We start from the raw sequence: 21,352 nt of genomic DNA on the forward strand, positions 1-21,352 counted from the left end.
ACCCTATAATTAGTGTTAGCAGTATTGATTCAGTATGATTTCCGGTAATTTCGGAATGACCGCCTAGTATAAGAAACTAGCGCCCCATAATTGGGGAGCACCTGAGGCTACATGTGCTCAAGCTTCAGTGATGTTGAATGCACTGTTTTCAAATCGAGAGACCCACAGGTAATTCACAATGAAGTGATGTCAGTGCTTTATGTTCCCCTCAGAAAAAGAAAAGCATTTCTGTCGTAAGCAGCCAAAACCACCTTGAGAGCAGCACGATAACAGATCGAGAGCAGTGATGAACAACAGTCCTCGCCTGGTACCATTAGGTGTATAGAAAATGTTCTCTGAAGTCGACAATACTCGCCTTACTCTCTATACGTTAAACCAGAAAAGATGTTGATTGGTGCTGATAATTCAAATGAGCACTATCCCTTACTTTAGAACCAAATTATAAGATCTAATAGACAAAGCTCATCACTAATAAGCAAGCAGAAACCCCCTTATGCAGGACTCTCAAACAACGCATGCATCTCGAGTTTCCAAGTTAGGTGTGAGGGGTGTTTTAAAGAAATGTAGACAATATTTCAAAAGGGACGTTTAGAATAACGTTCGCAGGCGTTGCGGGCATTGCTTTTAGTTGTGGGCATCATATGAGTTTTAGAATAGTGTTTGCTCACCCTAGAGAAAAGTCTAGGGACTTTTGCCCCAACCGCAAACCCTAATGCATGGAAGCTACATACAGCACTTCGTGGGCCACGATCGTTGCACACTATTTCGGATTTTCTGCTGGCGGGCCGCGAACGCAAACGACGGCTCGCACTACAACGCATGCGCAGCGACCGCACCGCAAGAGCTCGCGTTGCGCTATTCTAAAGCTCCCTAATATCTCGCTTTTCAAGTAGATTTTGTCAAAGTGATTCGAAAAGCAGCTTTGTTGGGCCAGAATAGATATGTAATGAATATTGCGAGTTTTTCTTAGTTGCAATTGAGTTCTACCGATATCTGCAAAATGGCGGAAGGGTTATGCAACAGAGAATGGACTACCTCCTGATTACAGCTAAAAGCCCCAGAAAATACTATGGATTTCTCGGAAATGAAAGTTTCTAGTTGAAGGAAAAAAAAAAAATTGAAGCTTTAACTAAAAACCAGAAACGAAAGCATCATATGGAATTTTTTATTTCTGAGAAATTCGTACATATTTCTTTGTGGCTTTGGCTGCGATAAGTTTTTTTAAGTTATCCTTTTAATTATTTTTGTTGTAGTCACTTCAATTGAATGACAAGAGTGGTTATTTATTATAGTACGAGTAATTCCAAATGGTGTCAAAGCCTGCATTTATGGCAGCTACTGGTGTCGTGCGACTTGCAGCAACAGGCCGTTTCGGAAGGGGTACTGACAGCTGAAGAAGCAGCCACATCTCCCGTCCTGGTGGCACTGCAAAATGCTGTCTCAGACGAGCCACAACTGCAGCCACCACCACAACCACAACTGCCAGCACCAGCAGCAAAGCGCCGACCAGGGCGACCTCGAAAGAGGCCGCTGACACCACCACCACCTCCGCCTCAAGCAGAAACGATCGGAGAGAGTCTGGTAACTCCCATCACAGCTTATCCAACAGATGCTCCGTCAGACCCTGCAACAAACGCTTCAACAGACGCACCAGCAGGTGTTCCCACAGAGGCTACAAAAGACTGTCTTGTGGATGTTTTGACAGAAGGTCTGACGAACACTCCGAACAATGTGTCGGAAGAAAGTTTAGCCAATGAATTGACTGTGGGTGTAACGAAAGGTCAACTGACAGAGACTCCTGCCGACGATGGCTCCAGTGATGGTGTGGCCACTCGTAGCGTGGCTGCAGTGATTGCCCAGAGTCTGGAAGATGCTGTGGCGCAGGTGCTCGGAGGGCCCACTGCGGGGCCACTCTTGGGAGGACATGAACTTGCCTCTGTACAGGTTGGTGTGTTAGCAACCTGTTTGGGAATTGTTACTGATCTTGTTAAGAAGTCTTTAGCTCTATGTTTGGTAGTGTTGCTGATTGTAATCCGATTTTCACTTTAATATGTGGCCATGCTTGAAATACTTAATCACTTATGTGTGATAATAAGCAAGTAAAAGGGAAGTTGTGGGAAGCTTTTCATTTTCCTTGTGAACATTCTAGGAAGGAGTGACGCAGTAAGCGCCATTCTGATGGCAATTTTTGGGCAGTGGCCCCTGTGAAATAGAAGGAGAGGGGTGTGATGGAACCCTGTGGCCACTGCAAATGCAAGTGTTGCAAAAACATGTTTTTTTTTTGAGACATCTGTTTAGCATCCCATAAGTACAGTGTAAATTTATTGCATGACTAAGGTCCCTTCAACTTTATCCTACCGAGTGCTAACTTAGTAGTACAGTGGAAGTGCTAACACATGGGGCAGAGTGTTGTGGGGTAACAAAGAAAAGTAAGAAGTTGGAAACTACGTGACTTGCAGTCGAATAAAAAATGATTAGTAGAAAATTAAGGGCTGGAAAGAGACTTCACAGGTCGGTGCACTCGCTCATGGTTTGACTCACTAAGACTCAGATCGAGCCGTGAGTCTGAGTCCAGGGGGGGTGGATATTTTGGTGAGTGAAAGTTTGAAAAAGTCCAAGTGAGTTCAACTCAAGAATTCTTTTTTTTTTGGTCTAAGTCCAAAGCGTGAAATAATTTTCTTGAGAGAGCCTGAGTGAGTTGCACTTTCTTTGCCTCTATACAGTTGAACTCCGGTACAACGAATGCCGGTTCGACGAAATTTCCGCTACAATGAAAAATGCACGATTCCCCGTCAGCAGTTCATAGGAGTCAATGCATAAATATTGTCGCCGCAACAAACACTTTTTCTTCGATTGTCCTGCTTCAACAAAATTTTACGATGCGATTCCAGGCTCAGACTCTTTTTGCTATGCAGTAAACCCAATCCCTAACATTTCGATGCATTCTTAGAGCCTGAAAATGTGTCAACGAAGTCTAAAATGCGTGTTGGCACCACCAGAAATCGCCACTGTTCAGCAAGCATGGGTGCCGCCATTGCTCGATAGCAATGACAATAAGACTGCCCTGGCCCTGCTTTTGCCACTGGCTTGCTTTTAAGTCGCAAATGATCCTAAGCTAAAGCTCAGTCGCTAAGTTAATGATTTTCTTCACGCAGCTGCTGGAGCAACCGCGGAACGATGCCTTTTCCAATTCCGATGCTTATCAATATGTTCGCACTTGGCCAGTGTGGTAACTAATCAGAGCGACTGTTTGTTCGCATTATCAACAAAACCAGCTAGCCGCGAGTGATGGATGATAAAAAGGACACAGAATAATGCAAAAGTTGCCGCTCGACAATAACCTGCCTCCATCTCGGCGTTGTCAGATACTTTTGGCAGCAGACAGCTGCTGGTGTTAACGTGTTAAAGCACTTGTTTGGTTCGTTCTTGAAGGCGGTTTGGGGTGCTGCTTCAGCGTGCTTTTCCCCATGGCCTCGCTACGCATGGGTGAGAATGGCGTCATGACGCTGATGGGAAAGAATAGGAAGCAGCGGACATTTTCTGAATTTTGAGAATAAACGTTCCTTTGTTTTGCTAGCTCAGATGAGCTATATTTTTTCGATTTCACCACAACGAAATTTTCGCTTCAATAAAATTATTTCCGCACCCCGTCAGTTTCGTTGTAGCGGGGTTCGACTGTAGTGCTATCTACTCATCTTCAGCACTGGTATCAGCCTTACCTGATAATAAAGTTTATACTCACATCTACTCTTGCGTACCCTAACTCTTCAATATTTATTGATAAGAGGCGTGAATTACGTAGGAAAATGCCATGAAAATCCCTGCCATCAATACTTCCGAGGAAATTCCTGATAAATGTCTCTTACAGTGTCACCTCTTTCGAGACTAATGTCCTCGCTTGTTTTCAACCACACCACTGAAAACTCATATTCCAACTTACCATATCAAAAAGCATCGATTTTGTGAGGTATTGGTGTACAAGAGCATTGCCACCATTGTTGAACAAGCCAATTCTATGCTAACAGATGCACGAGTCGACTCACTTGGACTCAGATTGAGCTGTGAGTCCAGGTGAGGGATACTTGGATGAGTGTGAGCCCGGTTTAGAAAAATTTTGGCAAGTTTGAGCGAGTCCAAAGCGTAATATATATTTCTTGGGCAAGTCTGGGCGAGTCCCAGTTTTTGCCGACCTTCGGGAAGAGTACAACATGGATTAGAAAAGAAAATTCTGGTAGAAGACGTTTTAGCTGATAATAATGTGAAAAATGTGGACATGGGAAGTCTTTATGGATTTTCTTGGGGATTTGTGCTACAGTAGAGTGGTTGACAATTAACACCTTTCGTCACATTCATTGTGTGAATACACCTTGAAAGGGCTTCACTTTAGTCATACAAATTAAAAGGTGGAAAATCTCACGTACGGGCTACATTCGCAGTTACTATGTCATAACGCAGCCTGTCGAGGAGTCCATCCTCCCGAACAGCTCTGATGATGCGATGGTGATTCCACTGCATGACAAGCTGGTCGCTGTCCATGCAAACACTGACGATGCTACAGTGATCCCTGTGTCCGAGAGGCTTGTCAATCTGCTGCTTCCAAAGATGGGTATGTACACCATGTAGCCCGCTGACAGAAACTTTATTGATCATTGTTCAAATAACATCTTTGTCTAGTAACTTGAAAGATGAAATTCAAGTAACTTGAATTTCATCTTTTCACTGCTATAGGGGGTAGTAAGAAATCTGTACTTAAGGATGAGGAATGCAAAACCACCACTCCTGAAAGTGCAAGTGGAGCAATATTTTTGACCGCCTCATAAGCCTTGTTTCTGATAGCACATAGATACACAAACCTTAGCGTAAAATATTTGTTTGAGAATGGGTGGTGGATGCGTCGTGATGAGCTTGCAGCATATACGTTCTTGGTACTGCAATTGGCAGAAATGGTAACATTACTGGAAGAGCGCCCAGCGAGGCAACCATTAATTGGCCAAGATGCTAACATCACCCCAGCAGGCTCCTCAATTTCTCTTCTCTTGGTGCGACATCAGTTGTCATGGTCTCTAATTTTTGATATCGGCTGAGCACATGTTATTTGCTTAGCTAAATGCTATTAAACGGTTTACGTTAAAGATGTACATAATTCAGTACTCTTTAGGTTGGCTAAGAATTCACTATGCACTATAGTATATACAGGCTCAGTTACAGCCTAAGAAAAAATGTCAGCTATGCCTGCAGACATTGCTGTCCCTTCCATGAAGAGAGTTTGCATAAAATTTGCATCTAATAGCGCTTACTTTTTTCTTACTTCAAAAACTTCTAGAATGTTTCAGATAATTGAAAAACTGAACAGTATATTTCATCACCTTGGGAAACATGCCAGCAGTATTGGTAAAAGGGCAAATCTTTTGGCACACATCATGTGCTTGATTTCACGCAAGTGCAGATTGTTGGCAAAAGAAGAGACCGAAGGGTGGGGGGACTACATTAGACTCTTATTAAACAGAACCTGAGGCGACTGGAAAAATAAAGGTTTCATTTAATGGAGTTGCTGAGAGACAAACAGTGCTGCAGAATACAAGTATGAAACTGTAATCATATCAGAGGCAGTTGTCCCACTTTAGTTCGATTTAACAGATCTGTTTTCTGAGAGTACTTATTAGACGTATTTTGCATTAGAAGGAAAGGGTGCACCTGTGCCAGCGATACATTAGTTGTGCTGCACTCAAAGGTTAATACCACTAACATGGATATAATGAATTATCAGTTATAAGAAGTAAATGAAGAATAGTTTTGTGGTAGATACAGTGTTATAGATATTAGTTAATAACAAATTTTTTAATATAACGGAGATTCTACGACATATGTCACTTTGTTGTAATGAGGTTTGAGTGTATATAGATCTGAATTATGTTTGTTTAATGGACAGTGTCCGTGATGACGTGTCTGGCATCATGCTTTCATGCCACCACACCCGCTTGGAAGTTTACTTCGTTTTCCAGATTTAACCATTGATAAACTGTTGGTTGGTGGTGCTCCTCTGTCTTTCCTCAGTTTTTTCGTCATGATTCAAGCATTGTGCCAGGGGTAACATGTTCAGCAAACACAGGCACCAACTCACCCAAGAACAAGTTCTTCTTGAACTTGTTCTAGAACAACCCTGCTTCTTTCTTTTTTTTTCTATTTTTCAAGGCTCCTCCTGACACAGAAATCGCACCTCAGTGATGAATAACTGGATTTATGGATTACACAGGCTGGTGAATAAAGAAATGGTTACATGTCCGTACCTTGTCAAATGATTGTGTTTTCACAGCGCACAAAACAAAGATGAAAAAAGGTACAGTGCTTTGTTGTCCTGGTTCTGTGCGCTCTGAAACCTACGAATTATGGGGCACGAACTAACCACTGCCAGCTCAGCCTTACTGTCAAGTTATGAACAGAAATAGAGCTGTTCAAAAAGTTGATGCAATGACTTGTTTTCATGTAGGTGAGTCTGCGGAGGAGCAGCAACAGTTGCAGTGTCCAGCGTGCGAGTTTCAGGCAAGCTACGCGCAGCACCTGCAAGAGCACCTGCTGAGTTCGCACTCGGACGCTATCGTGCGATGTCGTCGCTGCCCCTTTGTCTGTTTGTCTCGCGACGTGCTCGTTACCCACTACCGAACGCTGCACCCACGCTGCATCTGCCCCTACTGTGACCACATTGGTGAGCAGGTGAGAGTTATTAATCTCGTTTGACTCGATTTCAGGGGATCACTAAAGAGGAGGAAAAAAAAGTTCAAGTGTATCATGTAGGGCATTCTTCTATTTTTGAATTCCTGCATTAATAAACAAAGCTTGATGAGCCAGAAGGAAACGCTAAACCAGACATGCAATTCACCTCGAAGTTCAGCCAGCTCTGAGTCATCATGTTCGACAAACTTATTTCTCAACTCGTAAAGATGGAGCATCTCAGCATCTAAGGAATCCTAAATAATAATAAAATTTATAGTTTTTGTACCCAAATTTTTATCTGATTATGAGGTCTGCCAAATTGGAGGGTTGTACAAATTTCTTTCACATACCGTAGTATTTTTAATGTGGCATGGAAAAAAAAAGTATGCGAGCCCCAAGCATTTGGCCTCCATCGAAATGTGACCATTGCAGCAGGGAATCGAACCCGGAGCTTTCGAGTCTGCAGCTGAGCACTGTAGCCATCTCAAAAGCGAAGAAAATGTACAGTCCGCACAATATGAGTATGGTTAAATTGATTCCAAGCCTGAACAATGGCACTGACAAGCATTAAATTGGTTTCAAAAGTACCGCTAAATGAGACAGCTTAATTCTCAGATTTTTTTCTTTGTAGGTGCCACATTACTGTGTTGGTGCATTTTGAGTACAGACAGCTTGTTGCAACTCTAATTGAGTGCGGCTGTACCGCTAAGCATGAGTGCACAGGGAAAAATTAATTGGAGTATGTTTTAAAAACTAGTTTCGGTTACTGCACACCATTTCTTCGTAGGGGATGCACAAACGGCTGTTTTGGAATTTTCGGTTACATCTAGCCAGACTTCTGCATAAAGCCGCCAGAATTAGTTTTGGGGCAGAGATGCTAGTGTCGCAAGGCCGCCAATAGTGTTGAACCCTATCAAGTTAGATTACCTTAGTGATTACCTTAGACCCCCCCCCCCCCCCTCGTCTTTTTTGCATGTTTTTATTCAGCCATCACATGTTTAGTTTTTTATATATGTGTGGGTACGTTCTTCAAATAAATTCTGTTGATAGTTAGCACAGTGTTTGTGCTCTCCTTTTCTGTGTCTTCTACCTTACGTTTAATTATGAAATATTACCAATACACTCTTCTGAATTAGTTCTGTAGCCTGATGTCAAGCTAGTGTTGATGTTGGTAGGTGCGCCATGGTATAACTCACTTTGGTACCAAATTAAAATGCCTTATCAGCAAATCCTGAGCTTCACACTTGCTTAGAGCTGTCTCTGGGCATAGGAGATTGGTACAACAGAGCAAACTCACATTTGAAAAATGGTGTTACTACCTCTTTCTGTTTCACAATCACTCAAACAAAATTTTGTATTTTCTGATGTCTTACTGTCGTACTGGTACTTGTACGTAGTTCTTGGCACGAATTTATAAATTTGGTAGTTCTACCTCCATTTCTTCAGTTTGGATGACCTCTTGCTGCTAAATGAATGAAGTAGTAGTTTTGAATGAACAGTGATGGAAATGCTGCTCCTATTGCTCCAAACTGCTCCAAAAGAGATACTGCTCTATGCTGCTCCGAATTGAGATTTTTGTTCGTAACTGCTCCAAACCTGCTCCAGAATTGCACTGAATGATGAAGACTATCAACTTTAACTAGGTGTGTGACTCGCAAGTCATTAAGAAACTGAAGACAATTTGTATATTATCATCCTGGCATGCTAATATGCAACTTTGTTGGCTCTTATCTTAATTATGCAACGAGAACTGGCATATCAAGCTTTGAGATCATTTAGCTATTTTCAATTTTACATGCAGGCTATTTCAGTGACATGTGAAATTTACAAAGATGGTATTTTGAACACATAGCTCCTATCACGGGCATTCGGTATCACGGGCATTGTTGGTTTTTACAATTTACGTTTATTGTAGGCTATGAAACATCTTCCGTAATAAATATTGATAGTTATGCAACACTTTGGTGACTTTTTGAATTCTAAGAGCTGCATAGCGTATTTTGCAATCTGCTCCTAAAACATCAATAGCTGCTCCAAACTAGCATTTTTCCTGTAACTAAAACACTTGTGGCTACTCGAAAGTGATACTTCTGCTCCAAATGCAGCTTCAAAAAGTAAAAAGTTGCATCCATCACTGGAAAGAATGATTTGTTGGTCGAAGCTGATATGTTGTTTGGTGTTGACAGTAAGTACCTTTTTCTCTAAACGAGACCATCTTCAAATCTTGTTCAGGCGTATGCCATCCGGCGCCACGTGGCACGGCACACACAGCCGGGTGCTTGCATCTGCCCTGTGTGCAACAAGCATTACAAGGACCCGTACATCCTCAAGATGCACGTCAAGATGGTGCACATGCCGGCCGAAGTGCTGTTCGAGTGCTCCCTGTGTGGAAAGAAGTTTAACCGCAAAGCCCATCTCAAGCGACACGCCCGCACGCACGACCCCAACAAGCCACTTAAGTGTCCCCTCTGCGATTACAGGTCAGTGCGCTGTTTGTTTAGTACTGCGTCCAAAGGATCTGATGCGAATTTTAAATATCTTCAGATTGTTGCTATAGATAAAAGCACTGAATCCTTTCCCCATCAATGACCGAGCGTGAAGTGGCGGCATCGCACATGGCCTGTTTCAAGCTCCGGTGGCAGTGAGGCGAGAGTGAACGCTTGTTTGTGCGAGTGAACGCTTGTTTGTGTGTGCGGGTGGCCGACAGGTGGTGCGCCCTTCAAGCCAGCATTGCCAGAGTCTACCTCGGCAGCTACATTCTAAAAAACCCGCTATGCAGTGCAAGTCGGCAAAGCACGGGACAAGTCGATCTCTGTAGACCCGTTGTTGCAACCATGGTCGTGGACAGTTTCCATCAGTGCCCCATCTGACATCTCTTGTGACGACAAAGTAGCCTGCATTTTGAAAATTATTTTAACAAGACGTGCCAAGCTAGATGTCGTTAGGAGCTGCTCTCTGCGTGCACAGTGAAAGTATGCGCACTCGCACATCGAAAATGACAGGGATACCACGAAATATTTGAAAAGTATGTTTCATATGCGGCGCAGCTCCACATACGCAGTACGAATTTGAAGCATAAGCATAATGACACAGAGAAAGAATTTTGTTTAAGGGCGTCATCTGGTGTCACTTTAACAAAGTGCCATTCAAAGACTTCTGCGACAACCTAAAAGTGGTGCTGCCAACACAAGTTTTTTTTTTATTGATATAAAGAAAGCTGGCATGTTTTCCATGGATTGAGTGTACTATAACTGGAGCGTCCATGAGCAAATGGGGGAAGGGCGTGTGTGCGCAAGGAGTGCAGATTCACCTAGCCTCCTTACGTACACCCGCATGCGCAGGCGAGCGGTTACTCTCGGCTTACAGTCGCAGGGGCTGCGAGCTCACCATGCGAGACACCACCACTTCTATCTCTGTCATCAGTGGGCCAACCACTGAGGTTGCATGCGTCTCCTACTTGAGCCAAAATCCTGGGCAGAATTCTTCAGTTGTCGTGGGCCGAAATTTGTTGTATCGAGGATGCCCCTTGCTGCCATTTCATTACATAGAGGTTGCAATTACATGTGCTTTTATGTACTAATGGCAGGGAATAGAAAAGCTTTGTAATATTGGGGAATTCATTGTTTCGGGATTCGTTATAAGCAGGTTTAACTGTATGGACAAACTCAGCAAGTTTCATCACAGTCAATCAAAAAACTTGGAAAAACTTTTTAAAGGGGCCCTGAAATACTTTTTGAAATAATCATGGAGTGGATTCACTGAAAGAGCTTATTGCCTCACGAACTCAATGTGTAAGCATTTTAAGAGTGTTCAGTATGAGCGGAGTTACAAATATTTGCCGCACGCTGCAATCGCATTTTCTCTTCTTTCGTCCCGGTAAAAGTGCTGGAAGCTAAGGAAGCAGGGATGGAAGGGGCAAAGAAAATACGTCATGGATGTCTCGTGATCTTGAGCACTTTTTTCTCTTTCTTTTTGTCTAGTATGTACCTTCTTTAATGTGACCGCGCGCGCTTTGACGAGTTGTGACTTTTTGTGGCGATCTCTGTAACGACCGAGCACGCCATGTTCAAATCAGCCAATGGCTGATAGAAGGCCTTTTATGAGTGATTTTATAGCTTCTTCTATCATTGGTCAAGAGAAGAGAAAGCAATTTTCAGCTGACTTTGATAATTCATTGTGAATTCCAGGCCACGTGCTGTGCTATAATATTTGGCTCGCGTGTTTTTCGGGAGCCTCTACTAACGATCAGTAGCGTTTTCTGACCATGCTCAGAAACTGTTGCAGGGCCCCTTTGAGTGCCATAGGTTTAAATGCATAAACTGAACTGAGCTGGACTGAATTATTGCAAGCTGATGGCAAGAGCAGCCTTTTGAGAGAGAGCCCTTTGTGTCTTTACTTTGGTGCAGGGGCTGTGAGCGGTCAGACATCACCAAGCACATGCTTATCCACGAGGAACCGAAGCACGTGTGCAACATCTGCAACCGCTCGTTCCGGCACGCCAAGAACAAAGAGCTGCACCTGAAGCGACACAAGGGCCAGAAGGACTACAAGTGCGGCGTGTGCGACTTCTATGGCTACACGTTCACCGACATCCGCAAGCACATTGAGAGGCGTCATGCCGACCCACACACAATCCTCTGCCACCGGTGCGGCCAGGCCTTCAAGAGCCAAGCCCTGCTCAAGGTGGGCCCACCCTACAAATTCAATAATACCATGTGCGTTTGTTGCTCTATTTCAATGTATTTGAGTTTCACTACAAAGACTGTTGGCTTTACACACGGTGCAGACAGCCTTGCAATGTTTAGGAAGCTTCACAATTGTTTGGAATTGTTCTGTTAAGATTACATGCAGGACGTGAAGAATCAAGTTTACTTGAGAGCTTACGCAGGTACCTGTGGTAACGCTGGAGGGTTCCATGGCTGATGTATAAAAATGGACGCTACCTGCCGATGATCAGATTTTTCAACGACTGACAATAGTGCTTGAAGCTATCGTCGCACTTCAATTAGCCCGAATAAAGTGTTCCGTCTTAAACATGCTCACTGCTGCCATTTCGACAACTGTTTACAAATGCATATCCAATCAAGTAATTAGGTGCAACTGAATTAATCAAACAGACATTTAGCCCAGGGAAAGCATAAAGTATGTTGATCATTGTCTTTAACTGTAATTTACTGTTGTGAAACTGAAATGAACTGGACACAAATTGCCCTTTCTCTCAGTGTGATTTTTACAGTGAAAAGGGGGACACTTTTTTCATTCCCTTCAATTAATCTCACTAGTAGACTCGCAATAATTCTAACTCTGTTAATTCATACTTTTGGCTAATTCAAACAAAATTCAATTTTTTCATTGGCTTTCTATTGTTTCAATGTATTTAAAATCCTTTTATTTCAAACTTCATCATTCGGTTAATTCATACTTTTTGCAGTTCCATACCAAAAAATACCTGTTGCTTTCCCACTACTATTTAAAAATTTGCATGCTTACATAATCCTAACAGTCTAAAAATGAAAAATGTGCGCTTCAGGCCTTCAAGGAAAAAGGCTTTGCTAGTGAATGAATGCTTGAACCGAAGCACATGTCTGGTAAACCGTGATGCTTCTGAACTGATATTGAGAGCTTTGTGCTGAAGGCACATATAGCAAAGATGCAGTTGGAAGTTAACGATTACATTAAAAGGTCTGATCAGCAGTAAATGGTCGATAAACTTGGGGACTTTACACCTCGGCCGTCTGTTCATTGTGTGCAGTTAGGTATTACGATTGCTTAATAAGAAATGTTCAAATCTGATAAAATCAATGCCTAATCATGATGTGTGATGTCGCACACAGTCGTATATCTGAGAGCTTCTGATAATTCAAACTTTTGGATGATTAAAACAAAATTCAGAGGTTCTTTTGAGTGTTAATTAACGAGAGTCGACAGTAGTACGCTACAGTTAAAGACAACAGGGAACGCCCTGTTGTCTTTAATGCTTTCCCTGGTTTAATTGTCGGTTCAAATACAAGTGGATGTGTCTAACAAATAAATATGTATCCTGGCAGGTTATTAGGTGCAACTTAGCACTTACCCATTCACACGAACAGTCCTGCTCAAAAGTTCCCAGACCACGCTTCCATAGAAATACATGGAATAGTGGCGTGGGAACTTTTTACCCCCCTTGTGTGTCCACACACGCATATACTAAGACCAGTCCCCACAAACAGCACTCTTCTGTGAGTGCGTGTATTGTGCGTGCACATGCGAGGAAGGGCTCAGTTGTTCCTAATAAGTACTTTTCTATGACGACTTACCGATTAACCCAGAAGTTACTTCTACTCGGGATATCTGATGCTTTACAAAGTATATGTTCCAGAAAAAATTTTGTTCGAATGTATCCAACAAGAATAGACATACTGTGTCTGCCTCTTTGTAGACTGATACCTCTTGAAAACATTCTGCACGAAAATTGTTGATCGACTTAGATTTGGGCTTGCAGCTTGGCCACCAGGCAGAACATATAAGGCAGAAAGGTCAATGCAGCAGGGTGAAAAAATATTTTCTGATATTATTGAAACAGAAAGGAAAACATTGATATACCTAACAATAAGGTCGTTCAAGCAGAGGAGGTTGCGAATATTCTTGAAAATAGTCTACTTTAAGGTCTTCAGCTCACTTCACTTGGCAAACCGGGTCTTGGTGACGTAGGACAAAATGCTGACTGATCTCATAACGTGAGCATTGTAAAAGAGCAGCGTCTTCACCGTGTAGCTTGGTCTTCTTTATTCAGCTTACATTTTGGGAAAGTTAATACACTCATGACCTTGTTATAACATAGTCACATCTGTCTCAAAAATACTTTGTCATATCCGAAAATTCGTTGTAAATGATTATTTGTAACATCGTACTTATGCAAAGGTATTCACCACTTACTTTGTTATAACAGGTATTTTGTTACATCAAGTTTTGAGTGTGTAATTATTAGCTTCAAATTCATACAACAAAAAAAAAATTTAGCATGCATTTTGAGTGTAAGTTTTGAGTTTTTTATGCAGAAATGTAACACGGCCTATTGCAGAATAATCAGATACATACTAGTTATGATTAGTTAATGAAACTAGCATAAAACAACATATTACCTCATTTTATTTTATGAAATATATACAAATATTCAGTGTCTTGGAATTATAACTTACAAGTTACTGTGTGCTTTCGTTACAGCATGGGGTTACAGTCTTGTAATAATGTTGTGCGAACTGGACGCCTTTGCGGACAAGCTTCAGCCTTGGTGTAATTTATTTTATTGAGCAATCACAGTCAATAGCTGGCATGTCACACAGTCTGTGGTGATGACGGCAGTAGCTAAATAGAGAGGGGTCTCTAAAGAGACACTAAAGGCAACTATTAAGTCGACTGTTGATTGTTAAAATGGCACTCCAATAACCTTTTAGTGTTACTTTTGTGCCAAGGAAGGGCCTATTTTGAAATAAAATCACGTTTTAGTGGTCCGCATCGAGTCCGCATCAAGAAATTACGTTCCTCAAGAAGCAGACTGACCTGACCGACTCACGTCACTGTTGCCGTGCACAACCTTGCCCGGCTTTATTGTGCTAGTAGCAGCAGACAGAACACAGCGGGAGCCACAGCAGCAACAACGTTCATTGATCAATTTCCCGCAATTGGCTTCGAGATTGCAGACCGTTGTTTGTTTCAACTGCGCCCCGCTAGATAGCACCACCTGTCCCGTGTAACCACGCGAAAAAATTTTTGATTCACTCGCGCCATTCACCATAGTAACGTCCGGGGTTCTTTTTTCCATGAATCAAATATAAATGAACTAGACACATTTTTTTGTGTCTCTTGATGCACGGAAGGTTCTTTATTTAGTATAGTTAGATCGATTACTAGTGATTAATTGAAGGCAGTCCGTCTGATGTCAGCGGGATCATTTTGAAGATGTCCTACTGCAGCGCTTGTGTTCTTGTGAATTTACCTTAACTTCTCGGTAAGTAGGGCACTGCTGTTGATAATATTGTCGTTTTAGAAGTTGTCATACATTGAGCTTTCACTCTGACGTAAATTGTGATTTGACTTTACTGTCCCTTTAAAAGCTATGGGAGAAACACAAGTGGTTTTATATGCAATCATTGGCAACCTGCTGCAAGCATCCAAGTAATATTTAGCCCACACATTCATGATAGCATTGCCCACAGATTGTGAACATTTCTTGGTTGTGTGTGTTAACTGCTTGTTGACCCTACAAAATGTGTGGTGGTTAAATTCAGTGCACGATACCTTTCTATCGTTGACTGGTTAAGCAACCTGTCGCTACATTTTCCTGGTTCCAGGAGCACCAAATGAGTGCCCAGTGCGAGGTGTACCTGATCGAACAAGAGCTGACGGAATACGAAGAGACGGCCACGGAATGCTTGCTGGGCACGGCTGAGGAGTCAGGTGTGGCAGACTTTTCCTGATTGGCCATTTCGGAAACGTTTTGTGAAGTGAAATCTCAGTACAGTTAAACCCTTTAAGAGAGACATGCTCTGAAAAGCAGTATTTGTTGCCAGAGTGCCACATATGCATTTTCTTATTTCAGTGTCTCATAAAAAGGATGTACTGCGTAACAGACATCATGGGAAAAAAGAAGGGGGATGTGGATTTCGAAATTTTGTTTCAATTCTTCATCAATAGAGATGATGTTTCGCTGAGTTTATGTATGCATATTTGTGCACCAATTTTAAGTATTTGTGTAGAATATTGTGTCGTTCTTAAAATACAGTTGAACTCTTTTATAAGAGTCGTGTGATTGATAGTTGTGGGTCGGAGACTGTGCGAGGTATATTCAAATTGGTTGCAAAAGTTCAGGCAAAAAACGTTTCAGAAGCCATTGCCAGCGACATCAATGTGGGGAGTTATGGAAGCTGTGATTGAAGCGCGACTATATGTGGAGGGAAGAAACACTATTAGTGAAAAACCAAGTTTGATTGCATTATTCACTGCACGCGAAATTGTCACTGGTGAACATGTTGAGTGAAGTGTCCAACAGGCAGCGAAATGATGTGGATTACATCTAATGCTGACTTCTTTCGTCAGACGCTGCGAAAATGATGTGCTGTGCAAGGATGCAGTAGCAACAAGCGTATGCCTGGCGACCCATGTCTTCAAGATAAGAAACAAGGGCAATAGTTCATAATACAGTGCTCGCTGGGCTTTCATGCATCAGTATTTCTGCAGCCCAGTTTTCTTCTTGAGCATGCAGTGCCTACTATTATTCGCGTTATCGGTGATCAGATCACCAAGTTGTCTATCACACTACCATAAGGGAAACAAAATAAAGTTAACGCAAGTAGGGTCCGCAGTCTTTTTGGGCTTATTACTATTGTGTGCAGTGGAACTGTACACGATTATTGTGACTATTTAATTAAACTGAAATGTCATAATTTTGGCATATCTAGGCATCATTTCTTCCTGTTAAAACTGAAGAACACAAGCATTGTACATGCTAATTCACCTGTGTATGTGTGGAGCAAATATGCAACGCTGCAGATGTGACAGGTGTACACTGTTGATTGCTTTAATTCACCTGCAGAAGATGCGACGAATGCCGAATAAAAGTTTGGAAAATAAGTTTTCTTGTAAAACGAGCTAAAGCGAACGGTAATACACTGAAACATCATTATCTAGTCATCGGTCGGTACAGTATTAGATTAGCTGGCATCGACTTGATGCACACTCGTGGAGTACTCGCCAGCGATCGCCTTAGCACGAGTCCTTAGCGATCAGGAGGCCTATCAAAAGTAACTTGAGATCAAGTTTCACGCTAGTGCACACAAAATGGCATGACTTGTTTACCAGCTATTGCATCACATCCGCTTAATTTTTTGCTCCACCGCAAGTGTTTTCTTTTCACGCAGATGGTACTAAGCCCCATGAGTAGCTAATCAGCGGCCATTTTCTGAATGTATTGGCTTCTATGGAGCCTTCCCTACCAGTTGTATCTACTTTGGACAGTGTGTCAACGTTGGAACAGGGTTTGGTCAGACAATGAAAATGTGGTAGCTGGCTATAGTCGGTGACAACTTATATTTTCATTCATCGGCGCCCCACAGTGCACAAAGGAGTTGGAGCAGGGGGGTTACATCAATGAAAAAAACACAAGTTTGTTCACTCACATAATACAGCTTCGTTCACTCGTAAATACATCTTTGCTCACATTATAGTGTGGCGTTACAGCATTGAATAAAATATATCTTTGTTCTTACTATGTACTTGCTTTTAAGCTAGTCCATTCCACTGTTTAGTTATTCTAGAAAAAAATCAGTTGGCATACATGTTCGTTTTAGCTGGGTATTCTAGAATTTCACAACTGTGTTCACAGCATTTTGAAGTGTAATGAGGTTTGTGTGCGTAAATTTCTCTGTTAATTTCAGTTTTTTTATAGTAAATCAAATAAACCACTTCTAATCTCTGTTTATGGCAGCGGTCAAAAGGGATGTTCTCATCCTAGCTCAACCTTAACTGCAGGGCAGCTCTTCCTCCTTTCGTACGGTCCCAAGACGAACCTGGCGATTTTGTATTTGCTCAGGAGCAGCATGATGGTTGACACTGGAGTGAAGACTACCACAGATTTGTGTTACTATGCAAGTACCGTATGGCAGCTTGATCCTGATTTCCGTTTTGCTCGCCCACATCGTTAATTCACTTTGAAGAAGGTTATGTTCACCCTAATGTGGATGGGAGAAACATTTTGATGGTTCAGTGTACATTTATTGTCGTATTATGGGTAAATTTTTTTTGGAGAGCTAGACAGCTCGTTCCCGGTCGCACACTGATCCCACTATGTCATGGACGCCATGTTCACCTTGGAAAACGGGCGTGCTGAAAGGATGGTGCAAAGAATTGGAAAGTAGAGGAAGGCATTCCTGCAAAGTGAACAATAACCGTATTTCTCCTACGACTTCGCACAGCGATTAGTCTCTCACAGTAAAAAAAGTGGCATTTATATAAGCAAGGCAATCAAGGTAATTAGCATTAAACAGAAGTACCATTTTTCACGCGCTAGCAGGCATGCACTTTGCTTGTGTAGCTTCTACAGTGCCGTCAAAAAAAGTTGATGACTGGTACATGTCACCTTGCTATCCTCCATAACCATGGGCATGTCCGGATTCCAGAATGAGCTTTTATGGCTGGCGTGATAGAAGATCTCTTGGATTCAGTGGCATCCCTCTCATTTGACCACTTATGGTGCCTTCAAGCTTTCATCTTCAAGGAATCGAGCGTTGGACGAGTTGCTATTGCATTGTAAATGGCATTTTGCGCAAAAATAAACATTAACAAGAAGGTAACAAAGCACACATCCGCAATTTTCATCTTCTTATGATCTGCTGCTCGTGTAGCCTTGTGTCTTTGCATACACTCCAGAAGGGAGCAGATTTGCACTTATCTTTTTCTTGTGCCGCTTCTTCCCAAGCATTGTCGTGTGATACAACAGGACGGCATAGATTCCACTGCACCACTCGGCTGCCAACTACAAATGCAGTGTGTACATTGTACGCTGCCAGGTGCCACGTGTATTCAATCAGTGGCGTCAGTGTACTAAAGCATGAGCTGTGTATGCTTGTGCCAGTGTGCGAAGCTCGGCTCCTGAAAGCAGAAGGAGTTAGTTGACTGCATAGCTCTTAAACATGAGGCGGACTTATGCACAACTCTGCTTTTGAAGCATACACATACCTGCCAAGTCTCCCGGATTTCGACCGTTTTTTCCGGTTGTACAATTGTCATGAAAATCTCCCGGAAATCGAAATTTCTGTGCATGATCTGGCCGCATTGACAAAAAAGGCAGCTCAATTGGCTCCAGGCTTTTCGAATCTACCCCATTTTATTATGAGTTTAAGAGGCATTCATGTTAACATGCAGCATAATCTCACTGATGCAAAATCGCGGTAGATAAGAATTCTTGAAAATCCCCAAGCCAAATTCCACTATGTTCATTGGGCCTCAATTCGAATGTTCCGAACACATTTCCTAATCGCGGCGGGTGATACGAACTTTAGTACGGAAACCTTCAAACGAAGGCCGAGAGCAGCGCACTCGAAGCTTCGGAAGTACGCGTGCGACAAGCGTATGCACTGTCTTCTACAGTGCCTGTGATTGTCGTTGCCACGACCGCTGTGGACGAAACCGCGGTCGCTCTTGACACAATCATGTATGGCGACGACGTAACTGACAGAACTCCGAAAGCGTGCGCTCAACCAGTCAAAGCAATGCTGCTTTACGCAAACTTTATGGACAAAACTGCGGCAGATGCAATTGTAGATGGCATAAAATGACTTAGTTTTGAAGGCACGTGCGCAGCCAAACACACGGGAATTGTAAAATGAACTACCGTTTGCCGAAACCGCCGCGCACAAAACCGTGGTCATGGCGGCGCGATAGCGATCTACGAGCTCTGAGGGCACGCAGTGGTAGGTTAAAGGCAGTAAGTACGTAAAAAATTTTTAAAAAGTTACAGTTTCGCCGCAAGGGCAAAACAATAAATGCGACAACAACAACTTTGAATGTAATGCTGAAAACGGCAAGCAGATCGGAACGTGCAACGCGCTGCTCACACACAAATGACGCACGAAAACGATACTCGCAGGACGAGAGCGAACTAACAACGTTTACCGCTGGACACGTAACACGCTGTTTAAACAAAAATGGTGCACGATACGTAATCACAGGTACAGATGAGTAGAAACTAACAAGTGTCCCAGTTGTTATACCACGCTGTGTGAAAAGCGCGCTTTTTCGCAAAAGGGGCCTGTGTAGAGACCGACGTGACCTTTGTGGGCCCCACAACTAACGCTTTCATTTCGGTGAAAGCCGAAGGCACCCGATTCTCCCACAAAAGGATAAGCATGCGCACATAGGCATCATCCATGGGGCAAAGTATACGCGAGAGATAAGCAAGCGACGAGCTCGGCGGCAAGCGCGGGCGGCGTTTTTTCTTTGAGTGTTCATATATATAGATACGTATAGATATGCGGTGAAGGACGGCGGCGACGGCAAAAAAACAGCCTGGACTGTCCATATAATTGCTATCACAATAAAAAGGGGTCAGACGCGTTTTGGCGTTCCTGCCAAACGAATCTAGTAGTGAGCAGAGCTTTGATCCGCGCTTTTGCGGCAGCCAGCTGCGCCGTTATGTCCGTTCACGTCTGTCCCAGGAAGACATACACAAGTTGTTTTAACTAAAATAGATTCTGCTAGTTGTGTTGATCCTTTGAGACTCTCACCTTAGTGAAAAACTCTACCCTTGTGTGTTCGGCGACTCCTAGCCACTATAAGACCGCAACGCTATAACCCGCAACACTATAAGACCGCAACACTATAAGACCCTCTTCCCAAACCCTTCCGTTTTTCGCGATGATTTTTTTTTATGTCCTTGTTTTTTTGTTGTTGTTTTTTGTATCGTGCAACCCCCCCCTCGTCCTTGCAGAAATCTTCCGGATTCAGAATCCTTGAACTTGGCGGGTATGCATACATGTTCACCTGACCATGCACCCATCACAAATCACTCGCCAAATAATTGAAGCGCATTGCATAGTGAGATTGTATAGCATGAGTGTGCATGTTTGATGAGATTTACGAGTAAAGCCTCGTCGGAAGTTAGTGCTCTGTCCTCTTGTGTCGGTCTGCTAGGCCATTTCTTCTTTACCGTAATGCACTATATTAGTTATAGCTTGGTAGCATTTGACGATTCTGCGCAGAAACCATACTGATTTGCATGTGTGGCTACTTGTGTTCAGAGCCAACTGAGGAAACTCTGGAAGAGACGTATGCGGAGGAAGAGGCACAGCTGCTGGAGCTGCCTGGCAATCAGTATGCTGCCGTCACAACTGCTGCAGATGAAACTGAGGCTACAGCTGAGGTCAGCATAAATGATACCTGTATCACACAGGCATTTGGAATGCCTTCCAGTTTACTCAAAAGTAAAGTTAGAGCTGCAACGCAGGTGGTTTCAGAAGTGTATAAATCAAAAGTTTAGTGATTCAATTGAATGTCCTATAACTCTACCAAAACTTGAAGGGCTTTTAAGCAATCGAAATGTACAGAGCACCACAGTTTTGCCACTCAACAAGTTAAAAAACAAAAAAAAATTCAACAATGTATAAGCAATTCATTAAAATGTTCAAACAAAAATAAATTTAATTTTTGTGCTTTTGTTGATTTGGTGTTCTTTAACTTTTGTGACATGAAAATGAAAATAACTGTATGCAGCACCACAGTTTTTGTGAGAGCTTCGTAAACTTCCGAACCCTGAACTCCTGAACCTTCTTCGAAATTTGTGAACAGCTTTTCAGAACTGCTGTGTAGTAGGCCCACAAGTTATTTCAACTGTTGTGTCATTTTGAAAGGCTGTCGACATGAAGGCTTTAATTAGAAGCGAGCCTGTGTGACAGGAATATAAATACTCCGGTAATGGTTCGGGATGCACACTCTGTAAATATTGGCTGTTGCCTTGCGACTTGCAGCGTTTCCCAGCCCAAGTGAAATGTGTGGCAGGTACAAACGCATGGGCAAGTTGTGCTGTTATGTGATTGCAGTCACGCAATAATAACATGTGAGGTATGAGCCTTGAAGGCTGACAAAGAAGCTTCAGAAGGGGCTAGAAAGC

General features: G+C 42.7%; 1 protein-coding gene across 4 annotated transcripts in view; it reads left to right on the forward strand.

Annotated features, from left to right (window-relative positions):
- LOC119163984 (uncharacterized) overlaps positions 1 to 21,352 on the forward strand; it is a 55,261-nt gene that overhangs the window by 25,498 nt on the left and 8,411 nt on the right. For all 4 annotated transcript variants that reach the window (XR_012885449.1, XR_012885450.1, XR_012885451.1 and 1 more), the window contains exons 9-15: positions 1,360 to 1,944; positions 4,456 to 4,606; positions 6,488 to 6,711; positions 8,944 to 9,191; positions 11,118 to 11,394; positions 15,042 to 15,147; positions 20,484 to 20,605. Coding sequence is in view for 1 of the 4 variants with exons in the window: in XM_037416077.2 (XP_037271974.2) it covers positions 1,360 to 1,944; positions 4,456 to 4,606; positions 6,488 to 6,711; positions 8,944 to 9,191; positions 11,118 to 11,394; positions 15,042 to 15,147; positions 20,484 to 20,605 (1,713 nt within the window). In the remaining 3 variants the exon portion in view is untranslated. The remainder of the gene's footprint in view (positions 1 to 1,359; positions 1,945 to 4,455; positions 4,607 to 6,487; positions 6,712 to 8,943; positions 9,192 to 11,117; positions 11,395 to 15,041; positions 15,148 to 20,483; positions 20,606 to 21,352) is intronic.

This window comes from Rhipicephalus microplus, chromosome 8 (genome assembly GCF_043290135.1).
Source record: "Rhipicephalus microplus isolate Deutch F79 chromosome 8, USDA_Rmic, whole genome shotgun sequence".
Taxonomy (NCBI): Eukaryota; Metazoa; Arthropoda; class Arachnida; order Ixodida; family Ixodidae; genus Rhipicephalus; species Rhipicephalus microplus.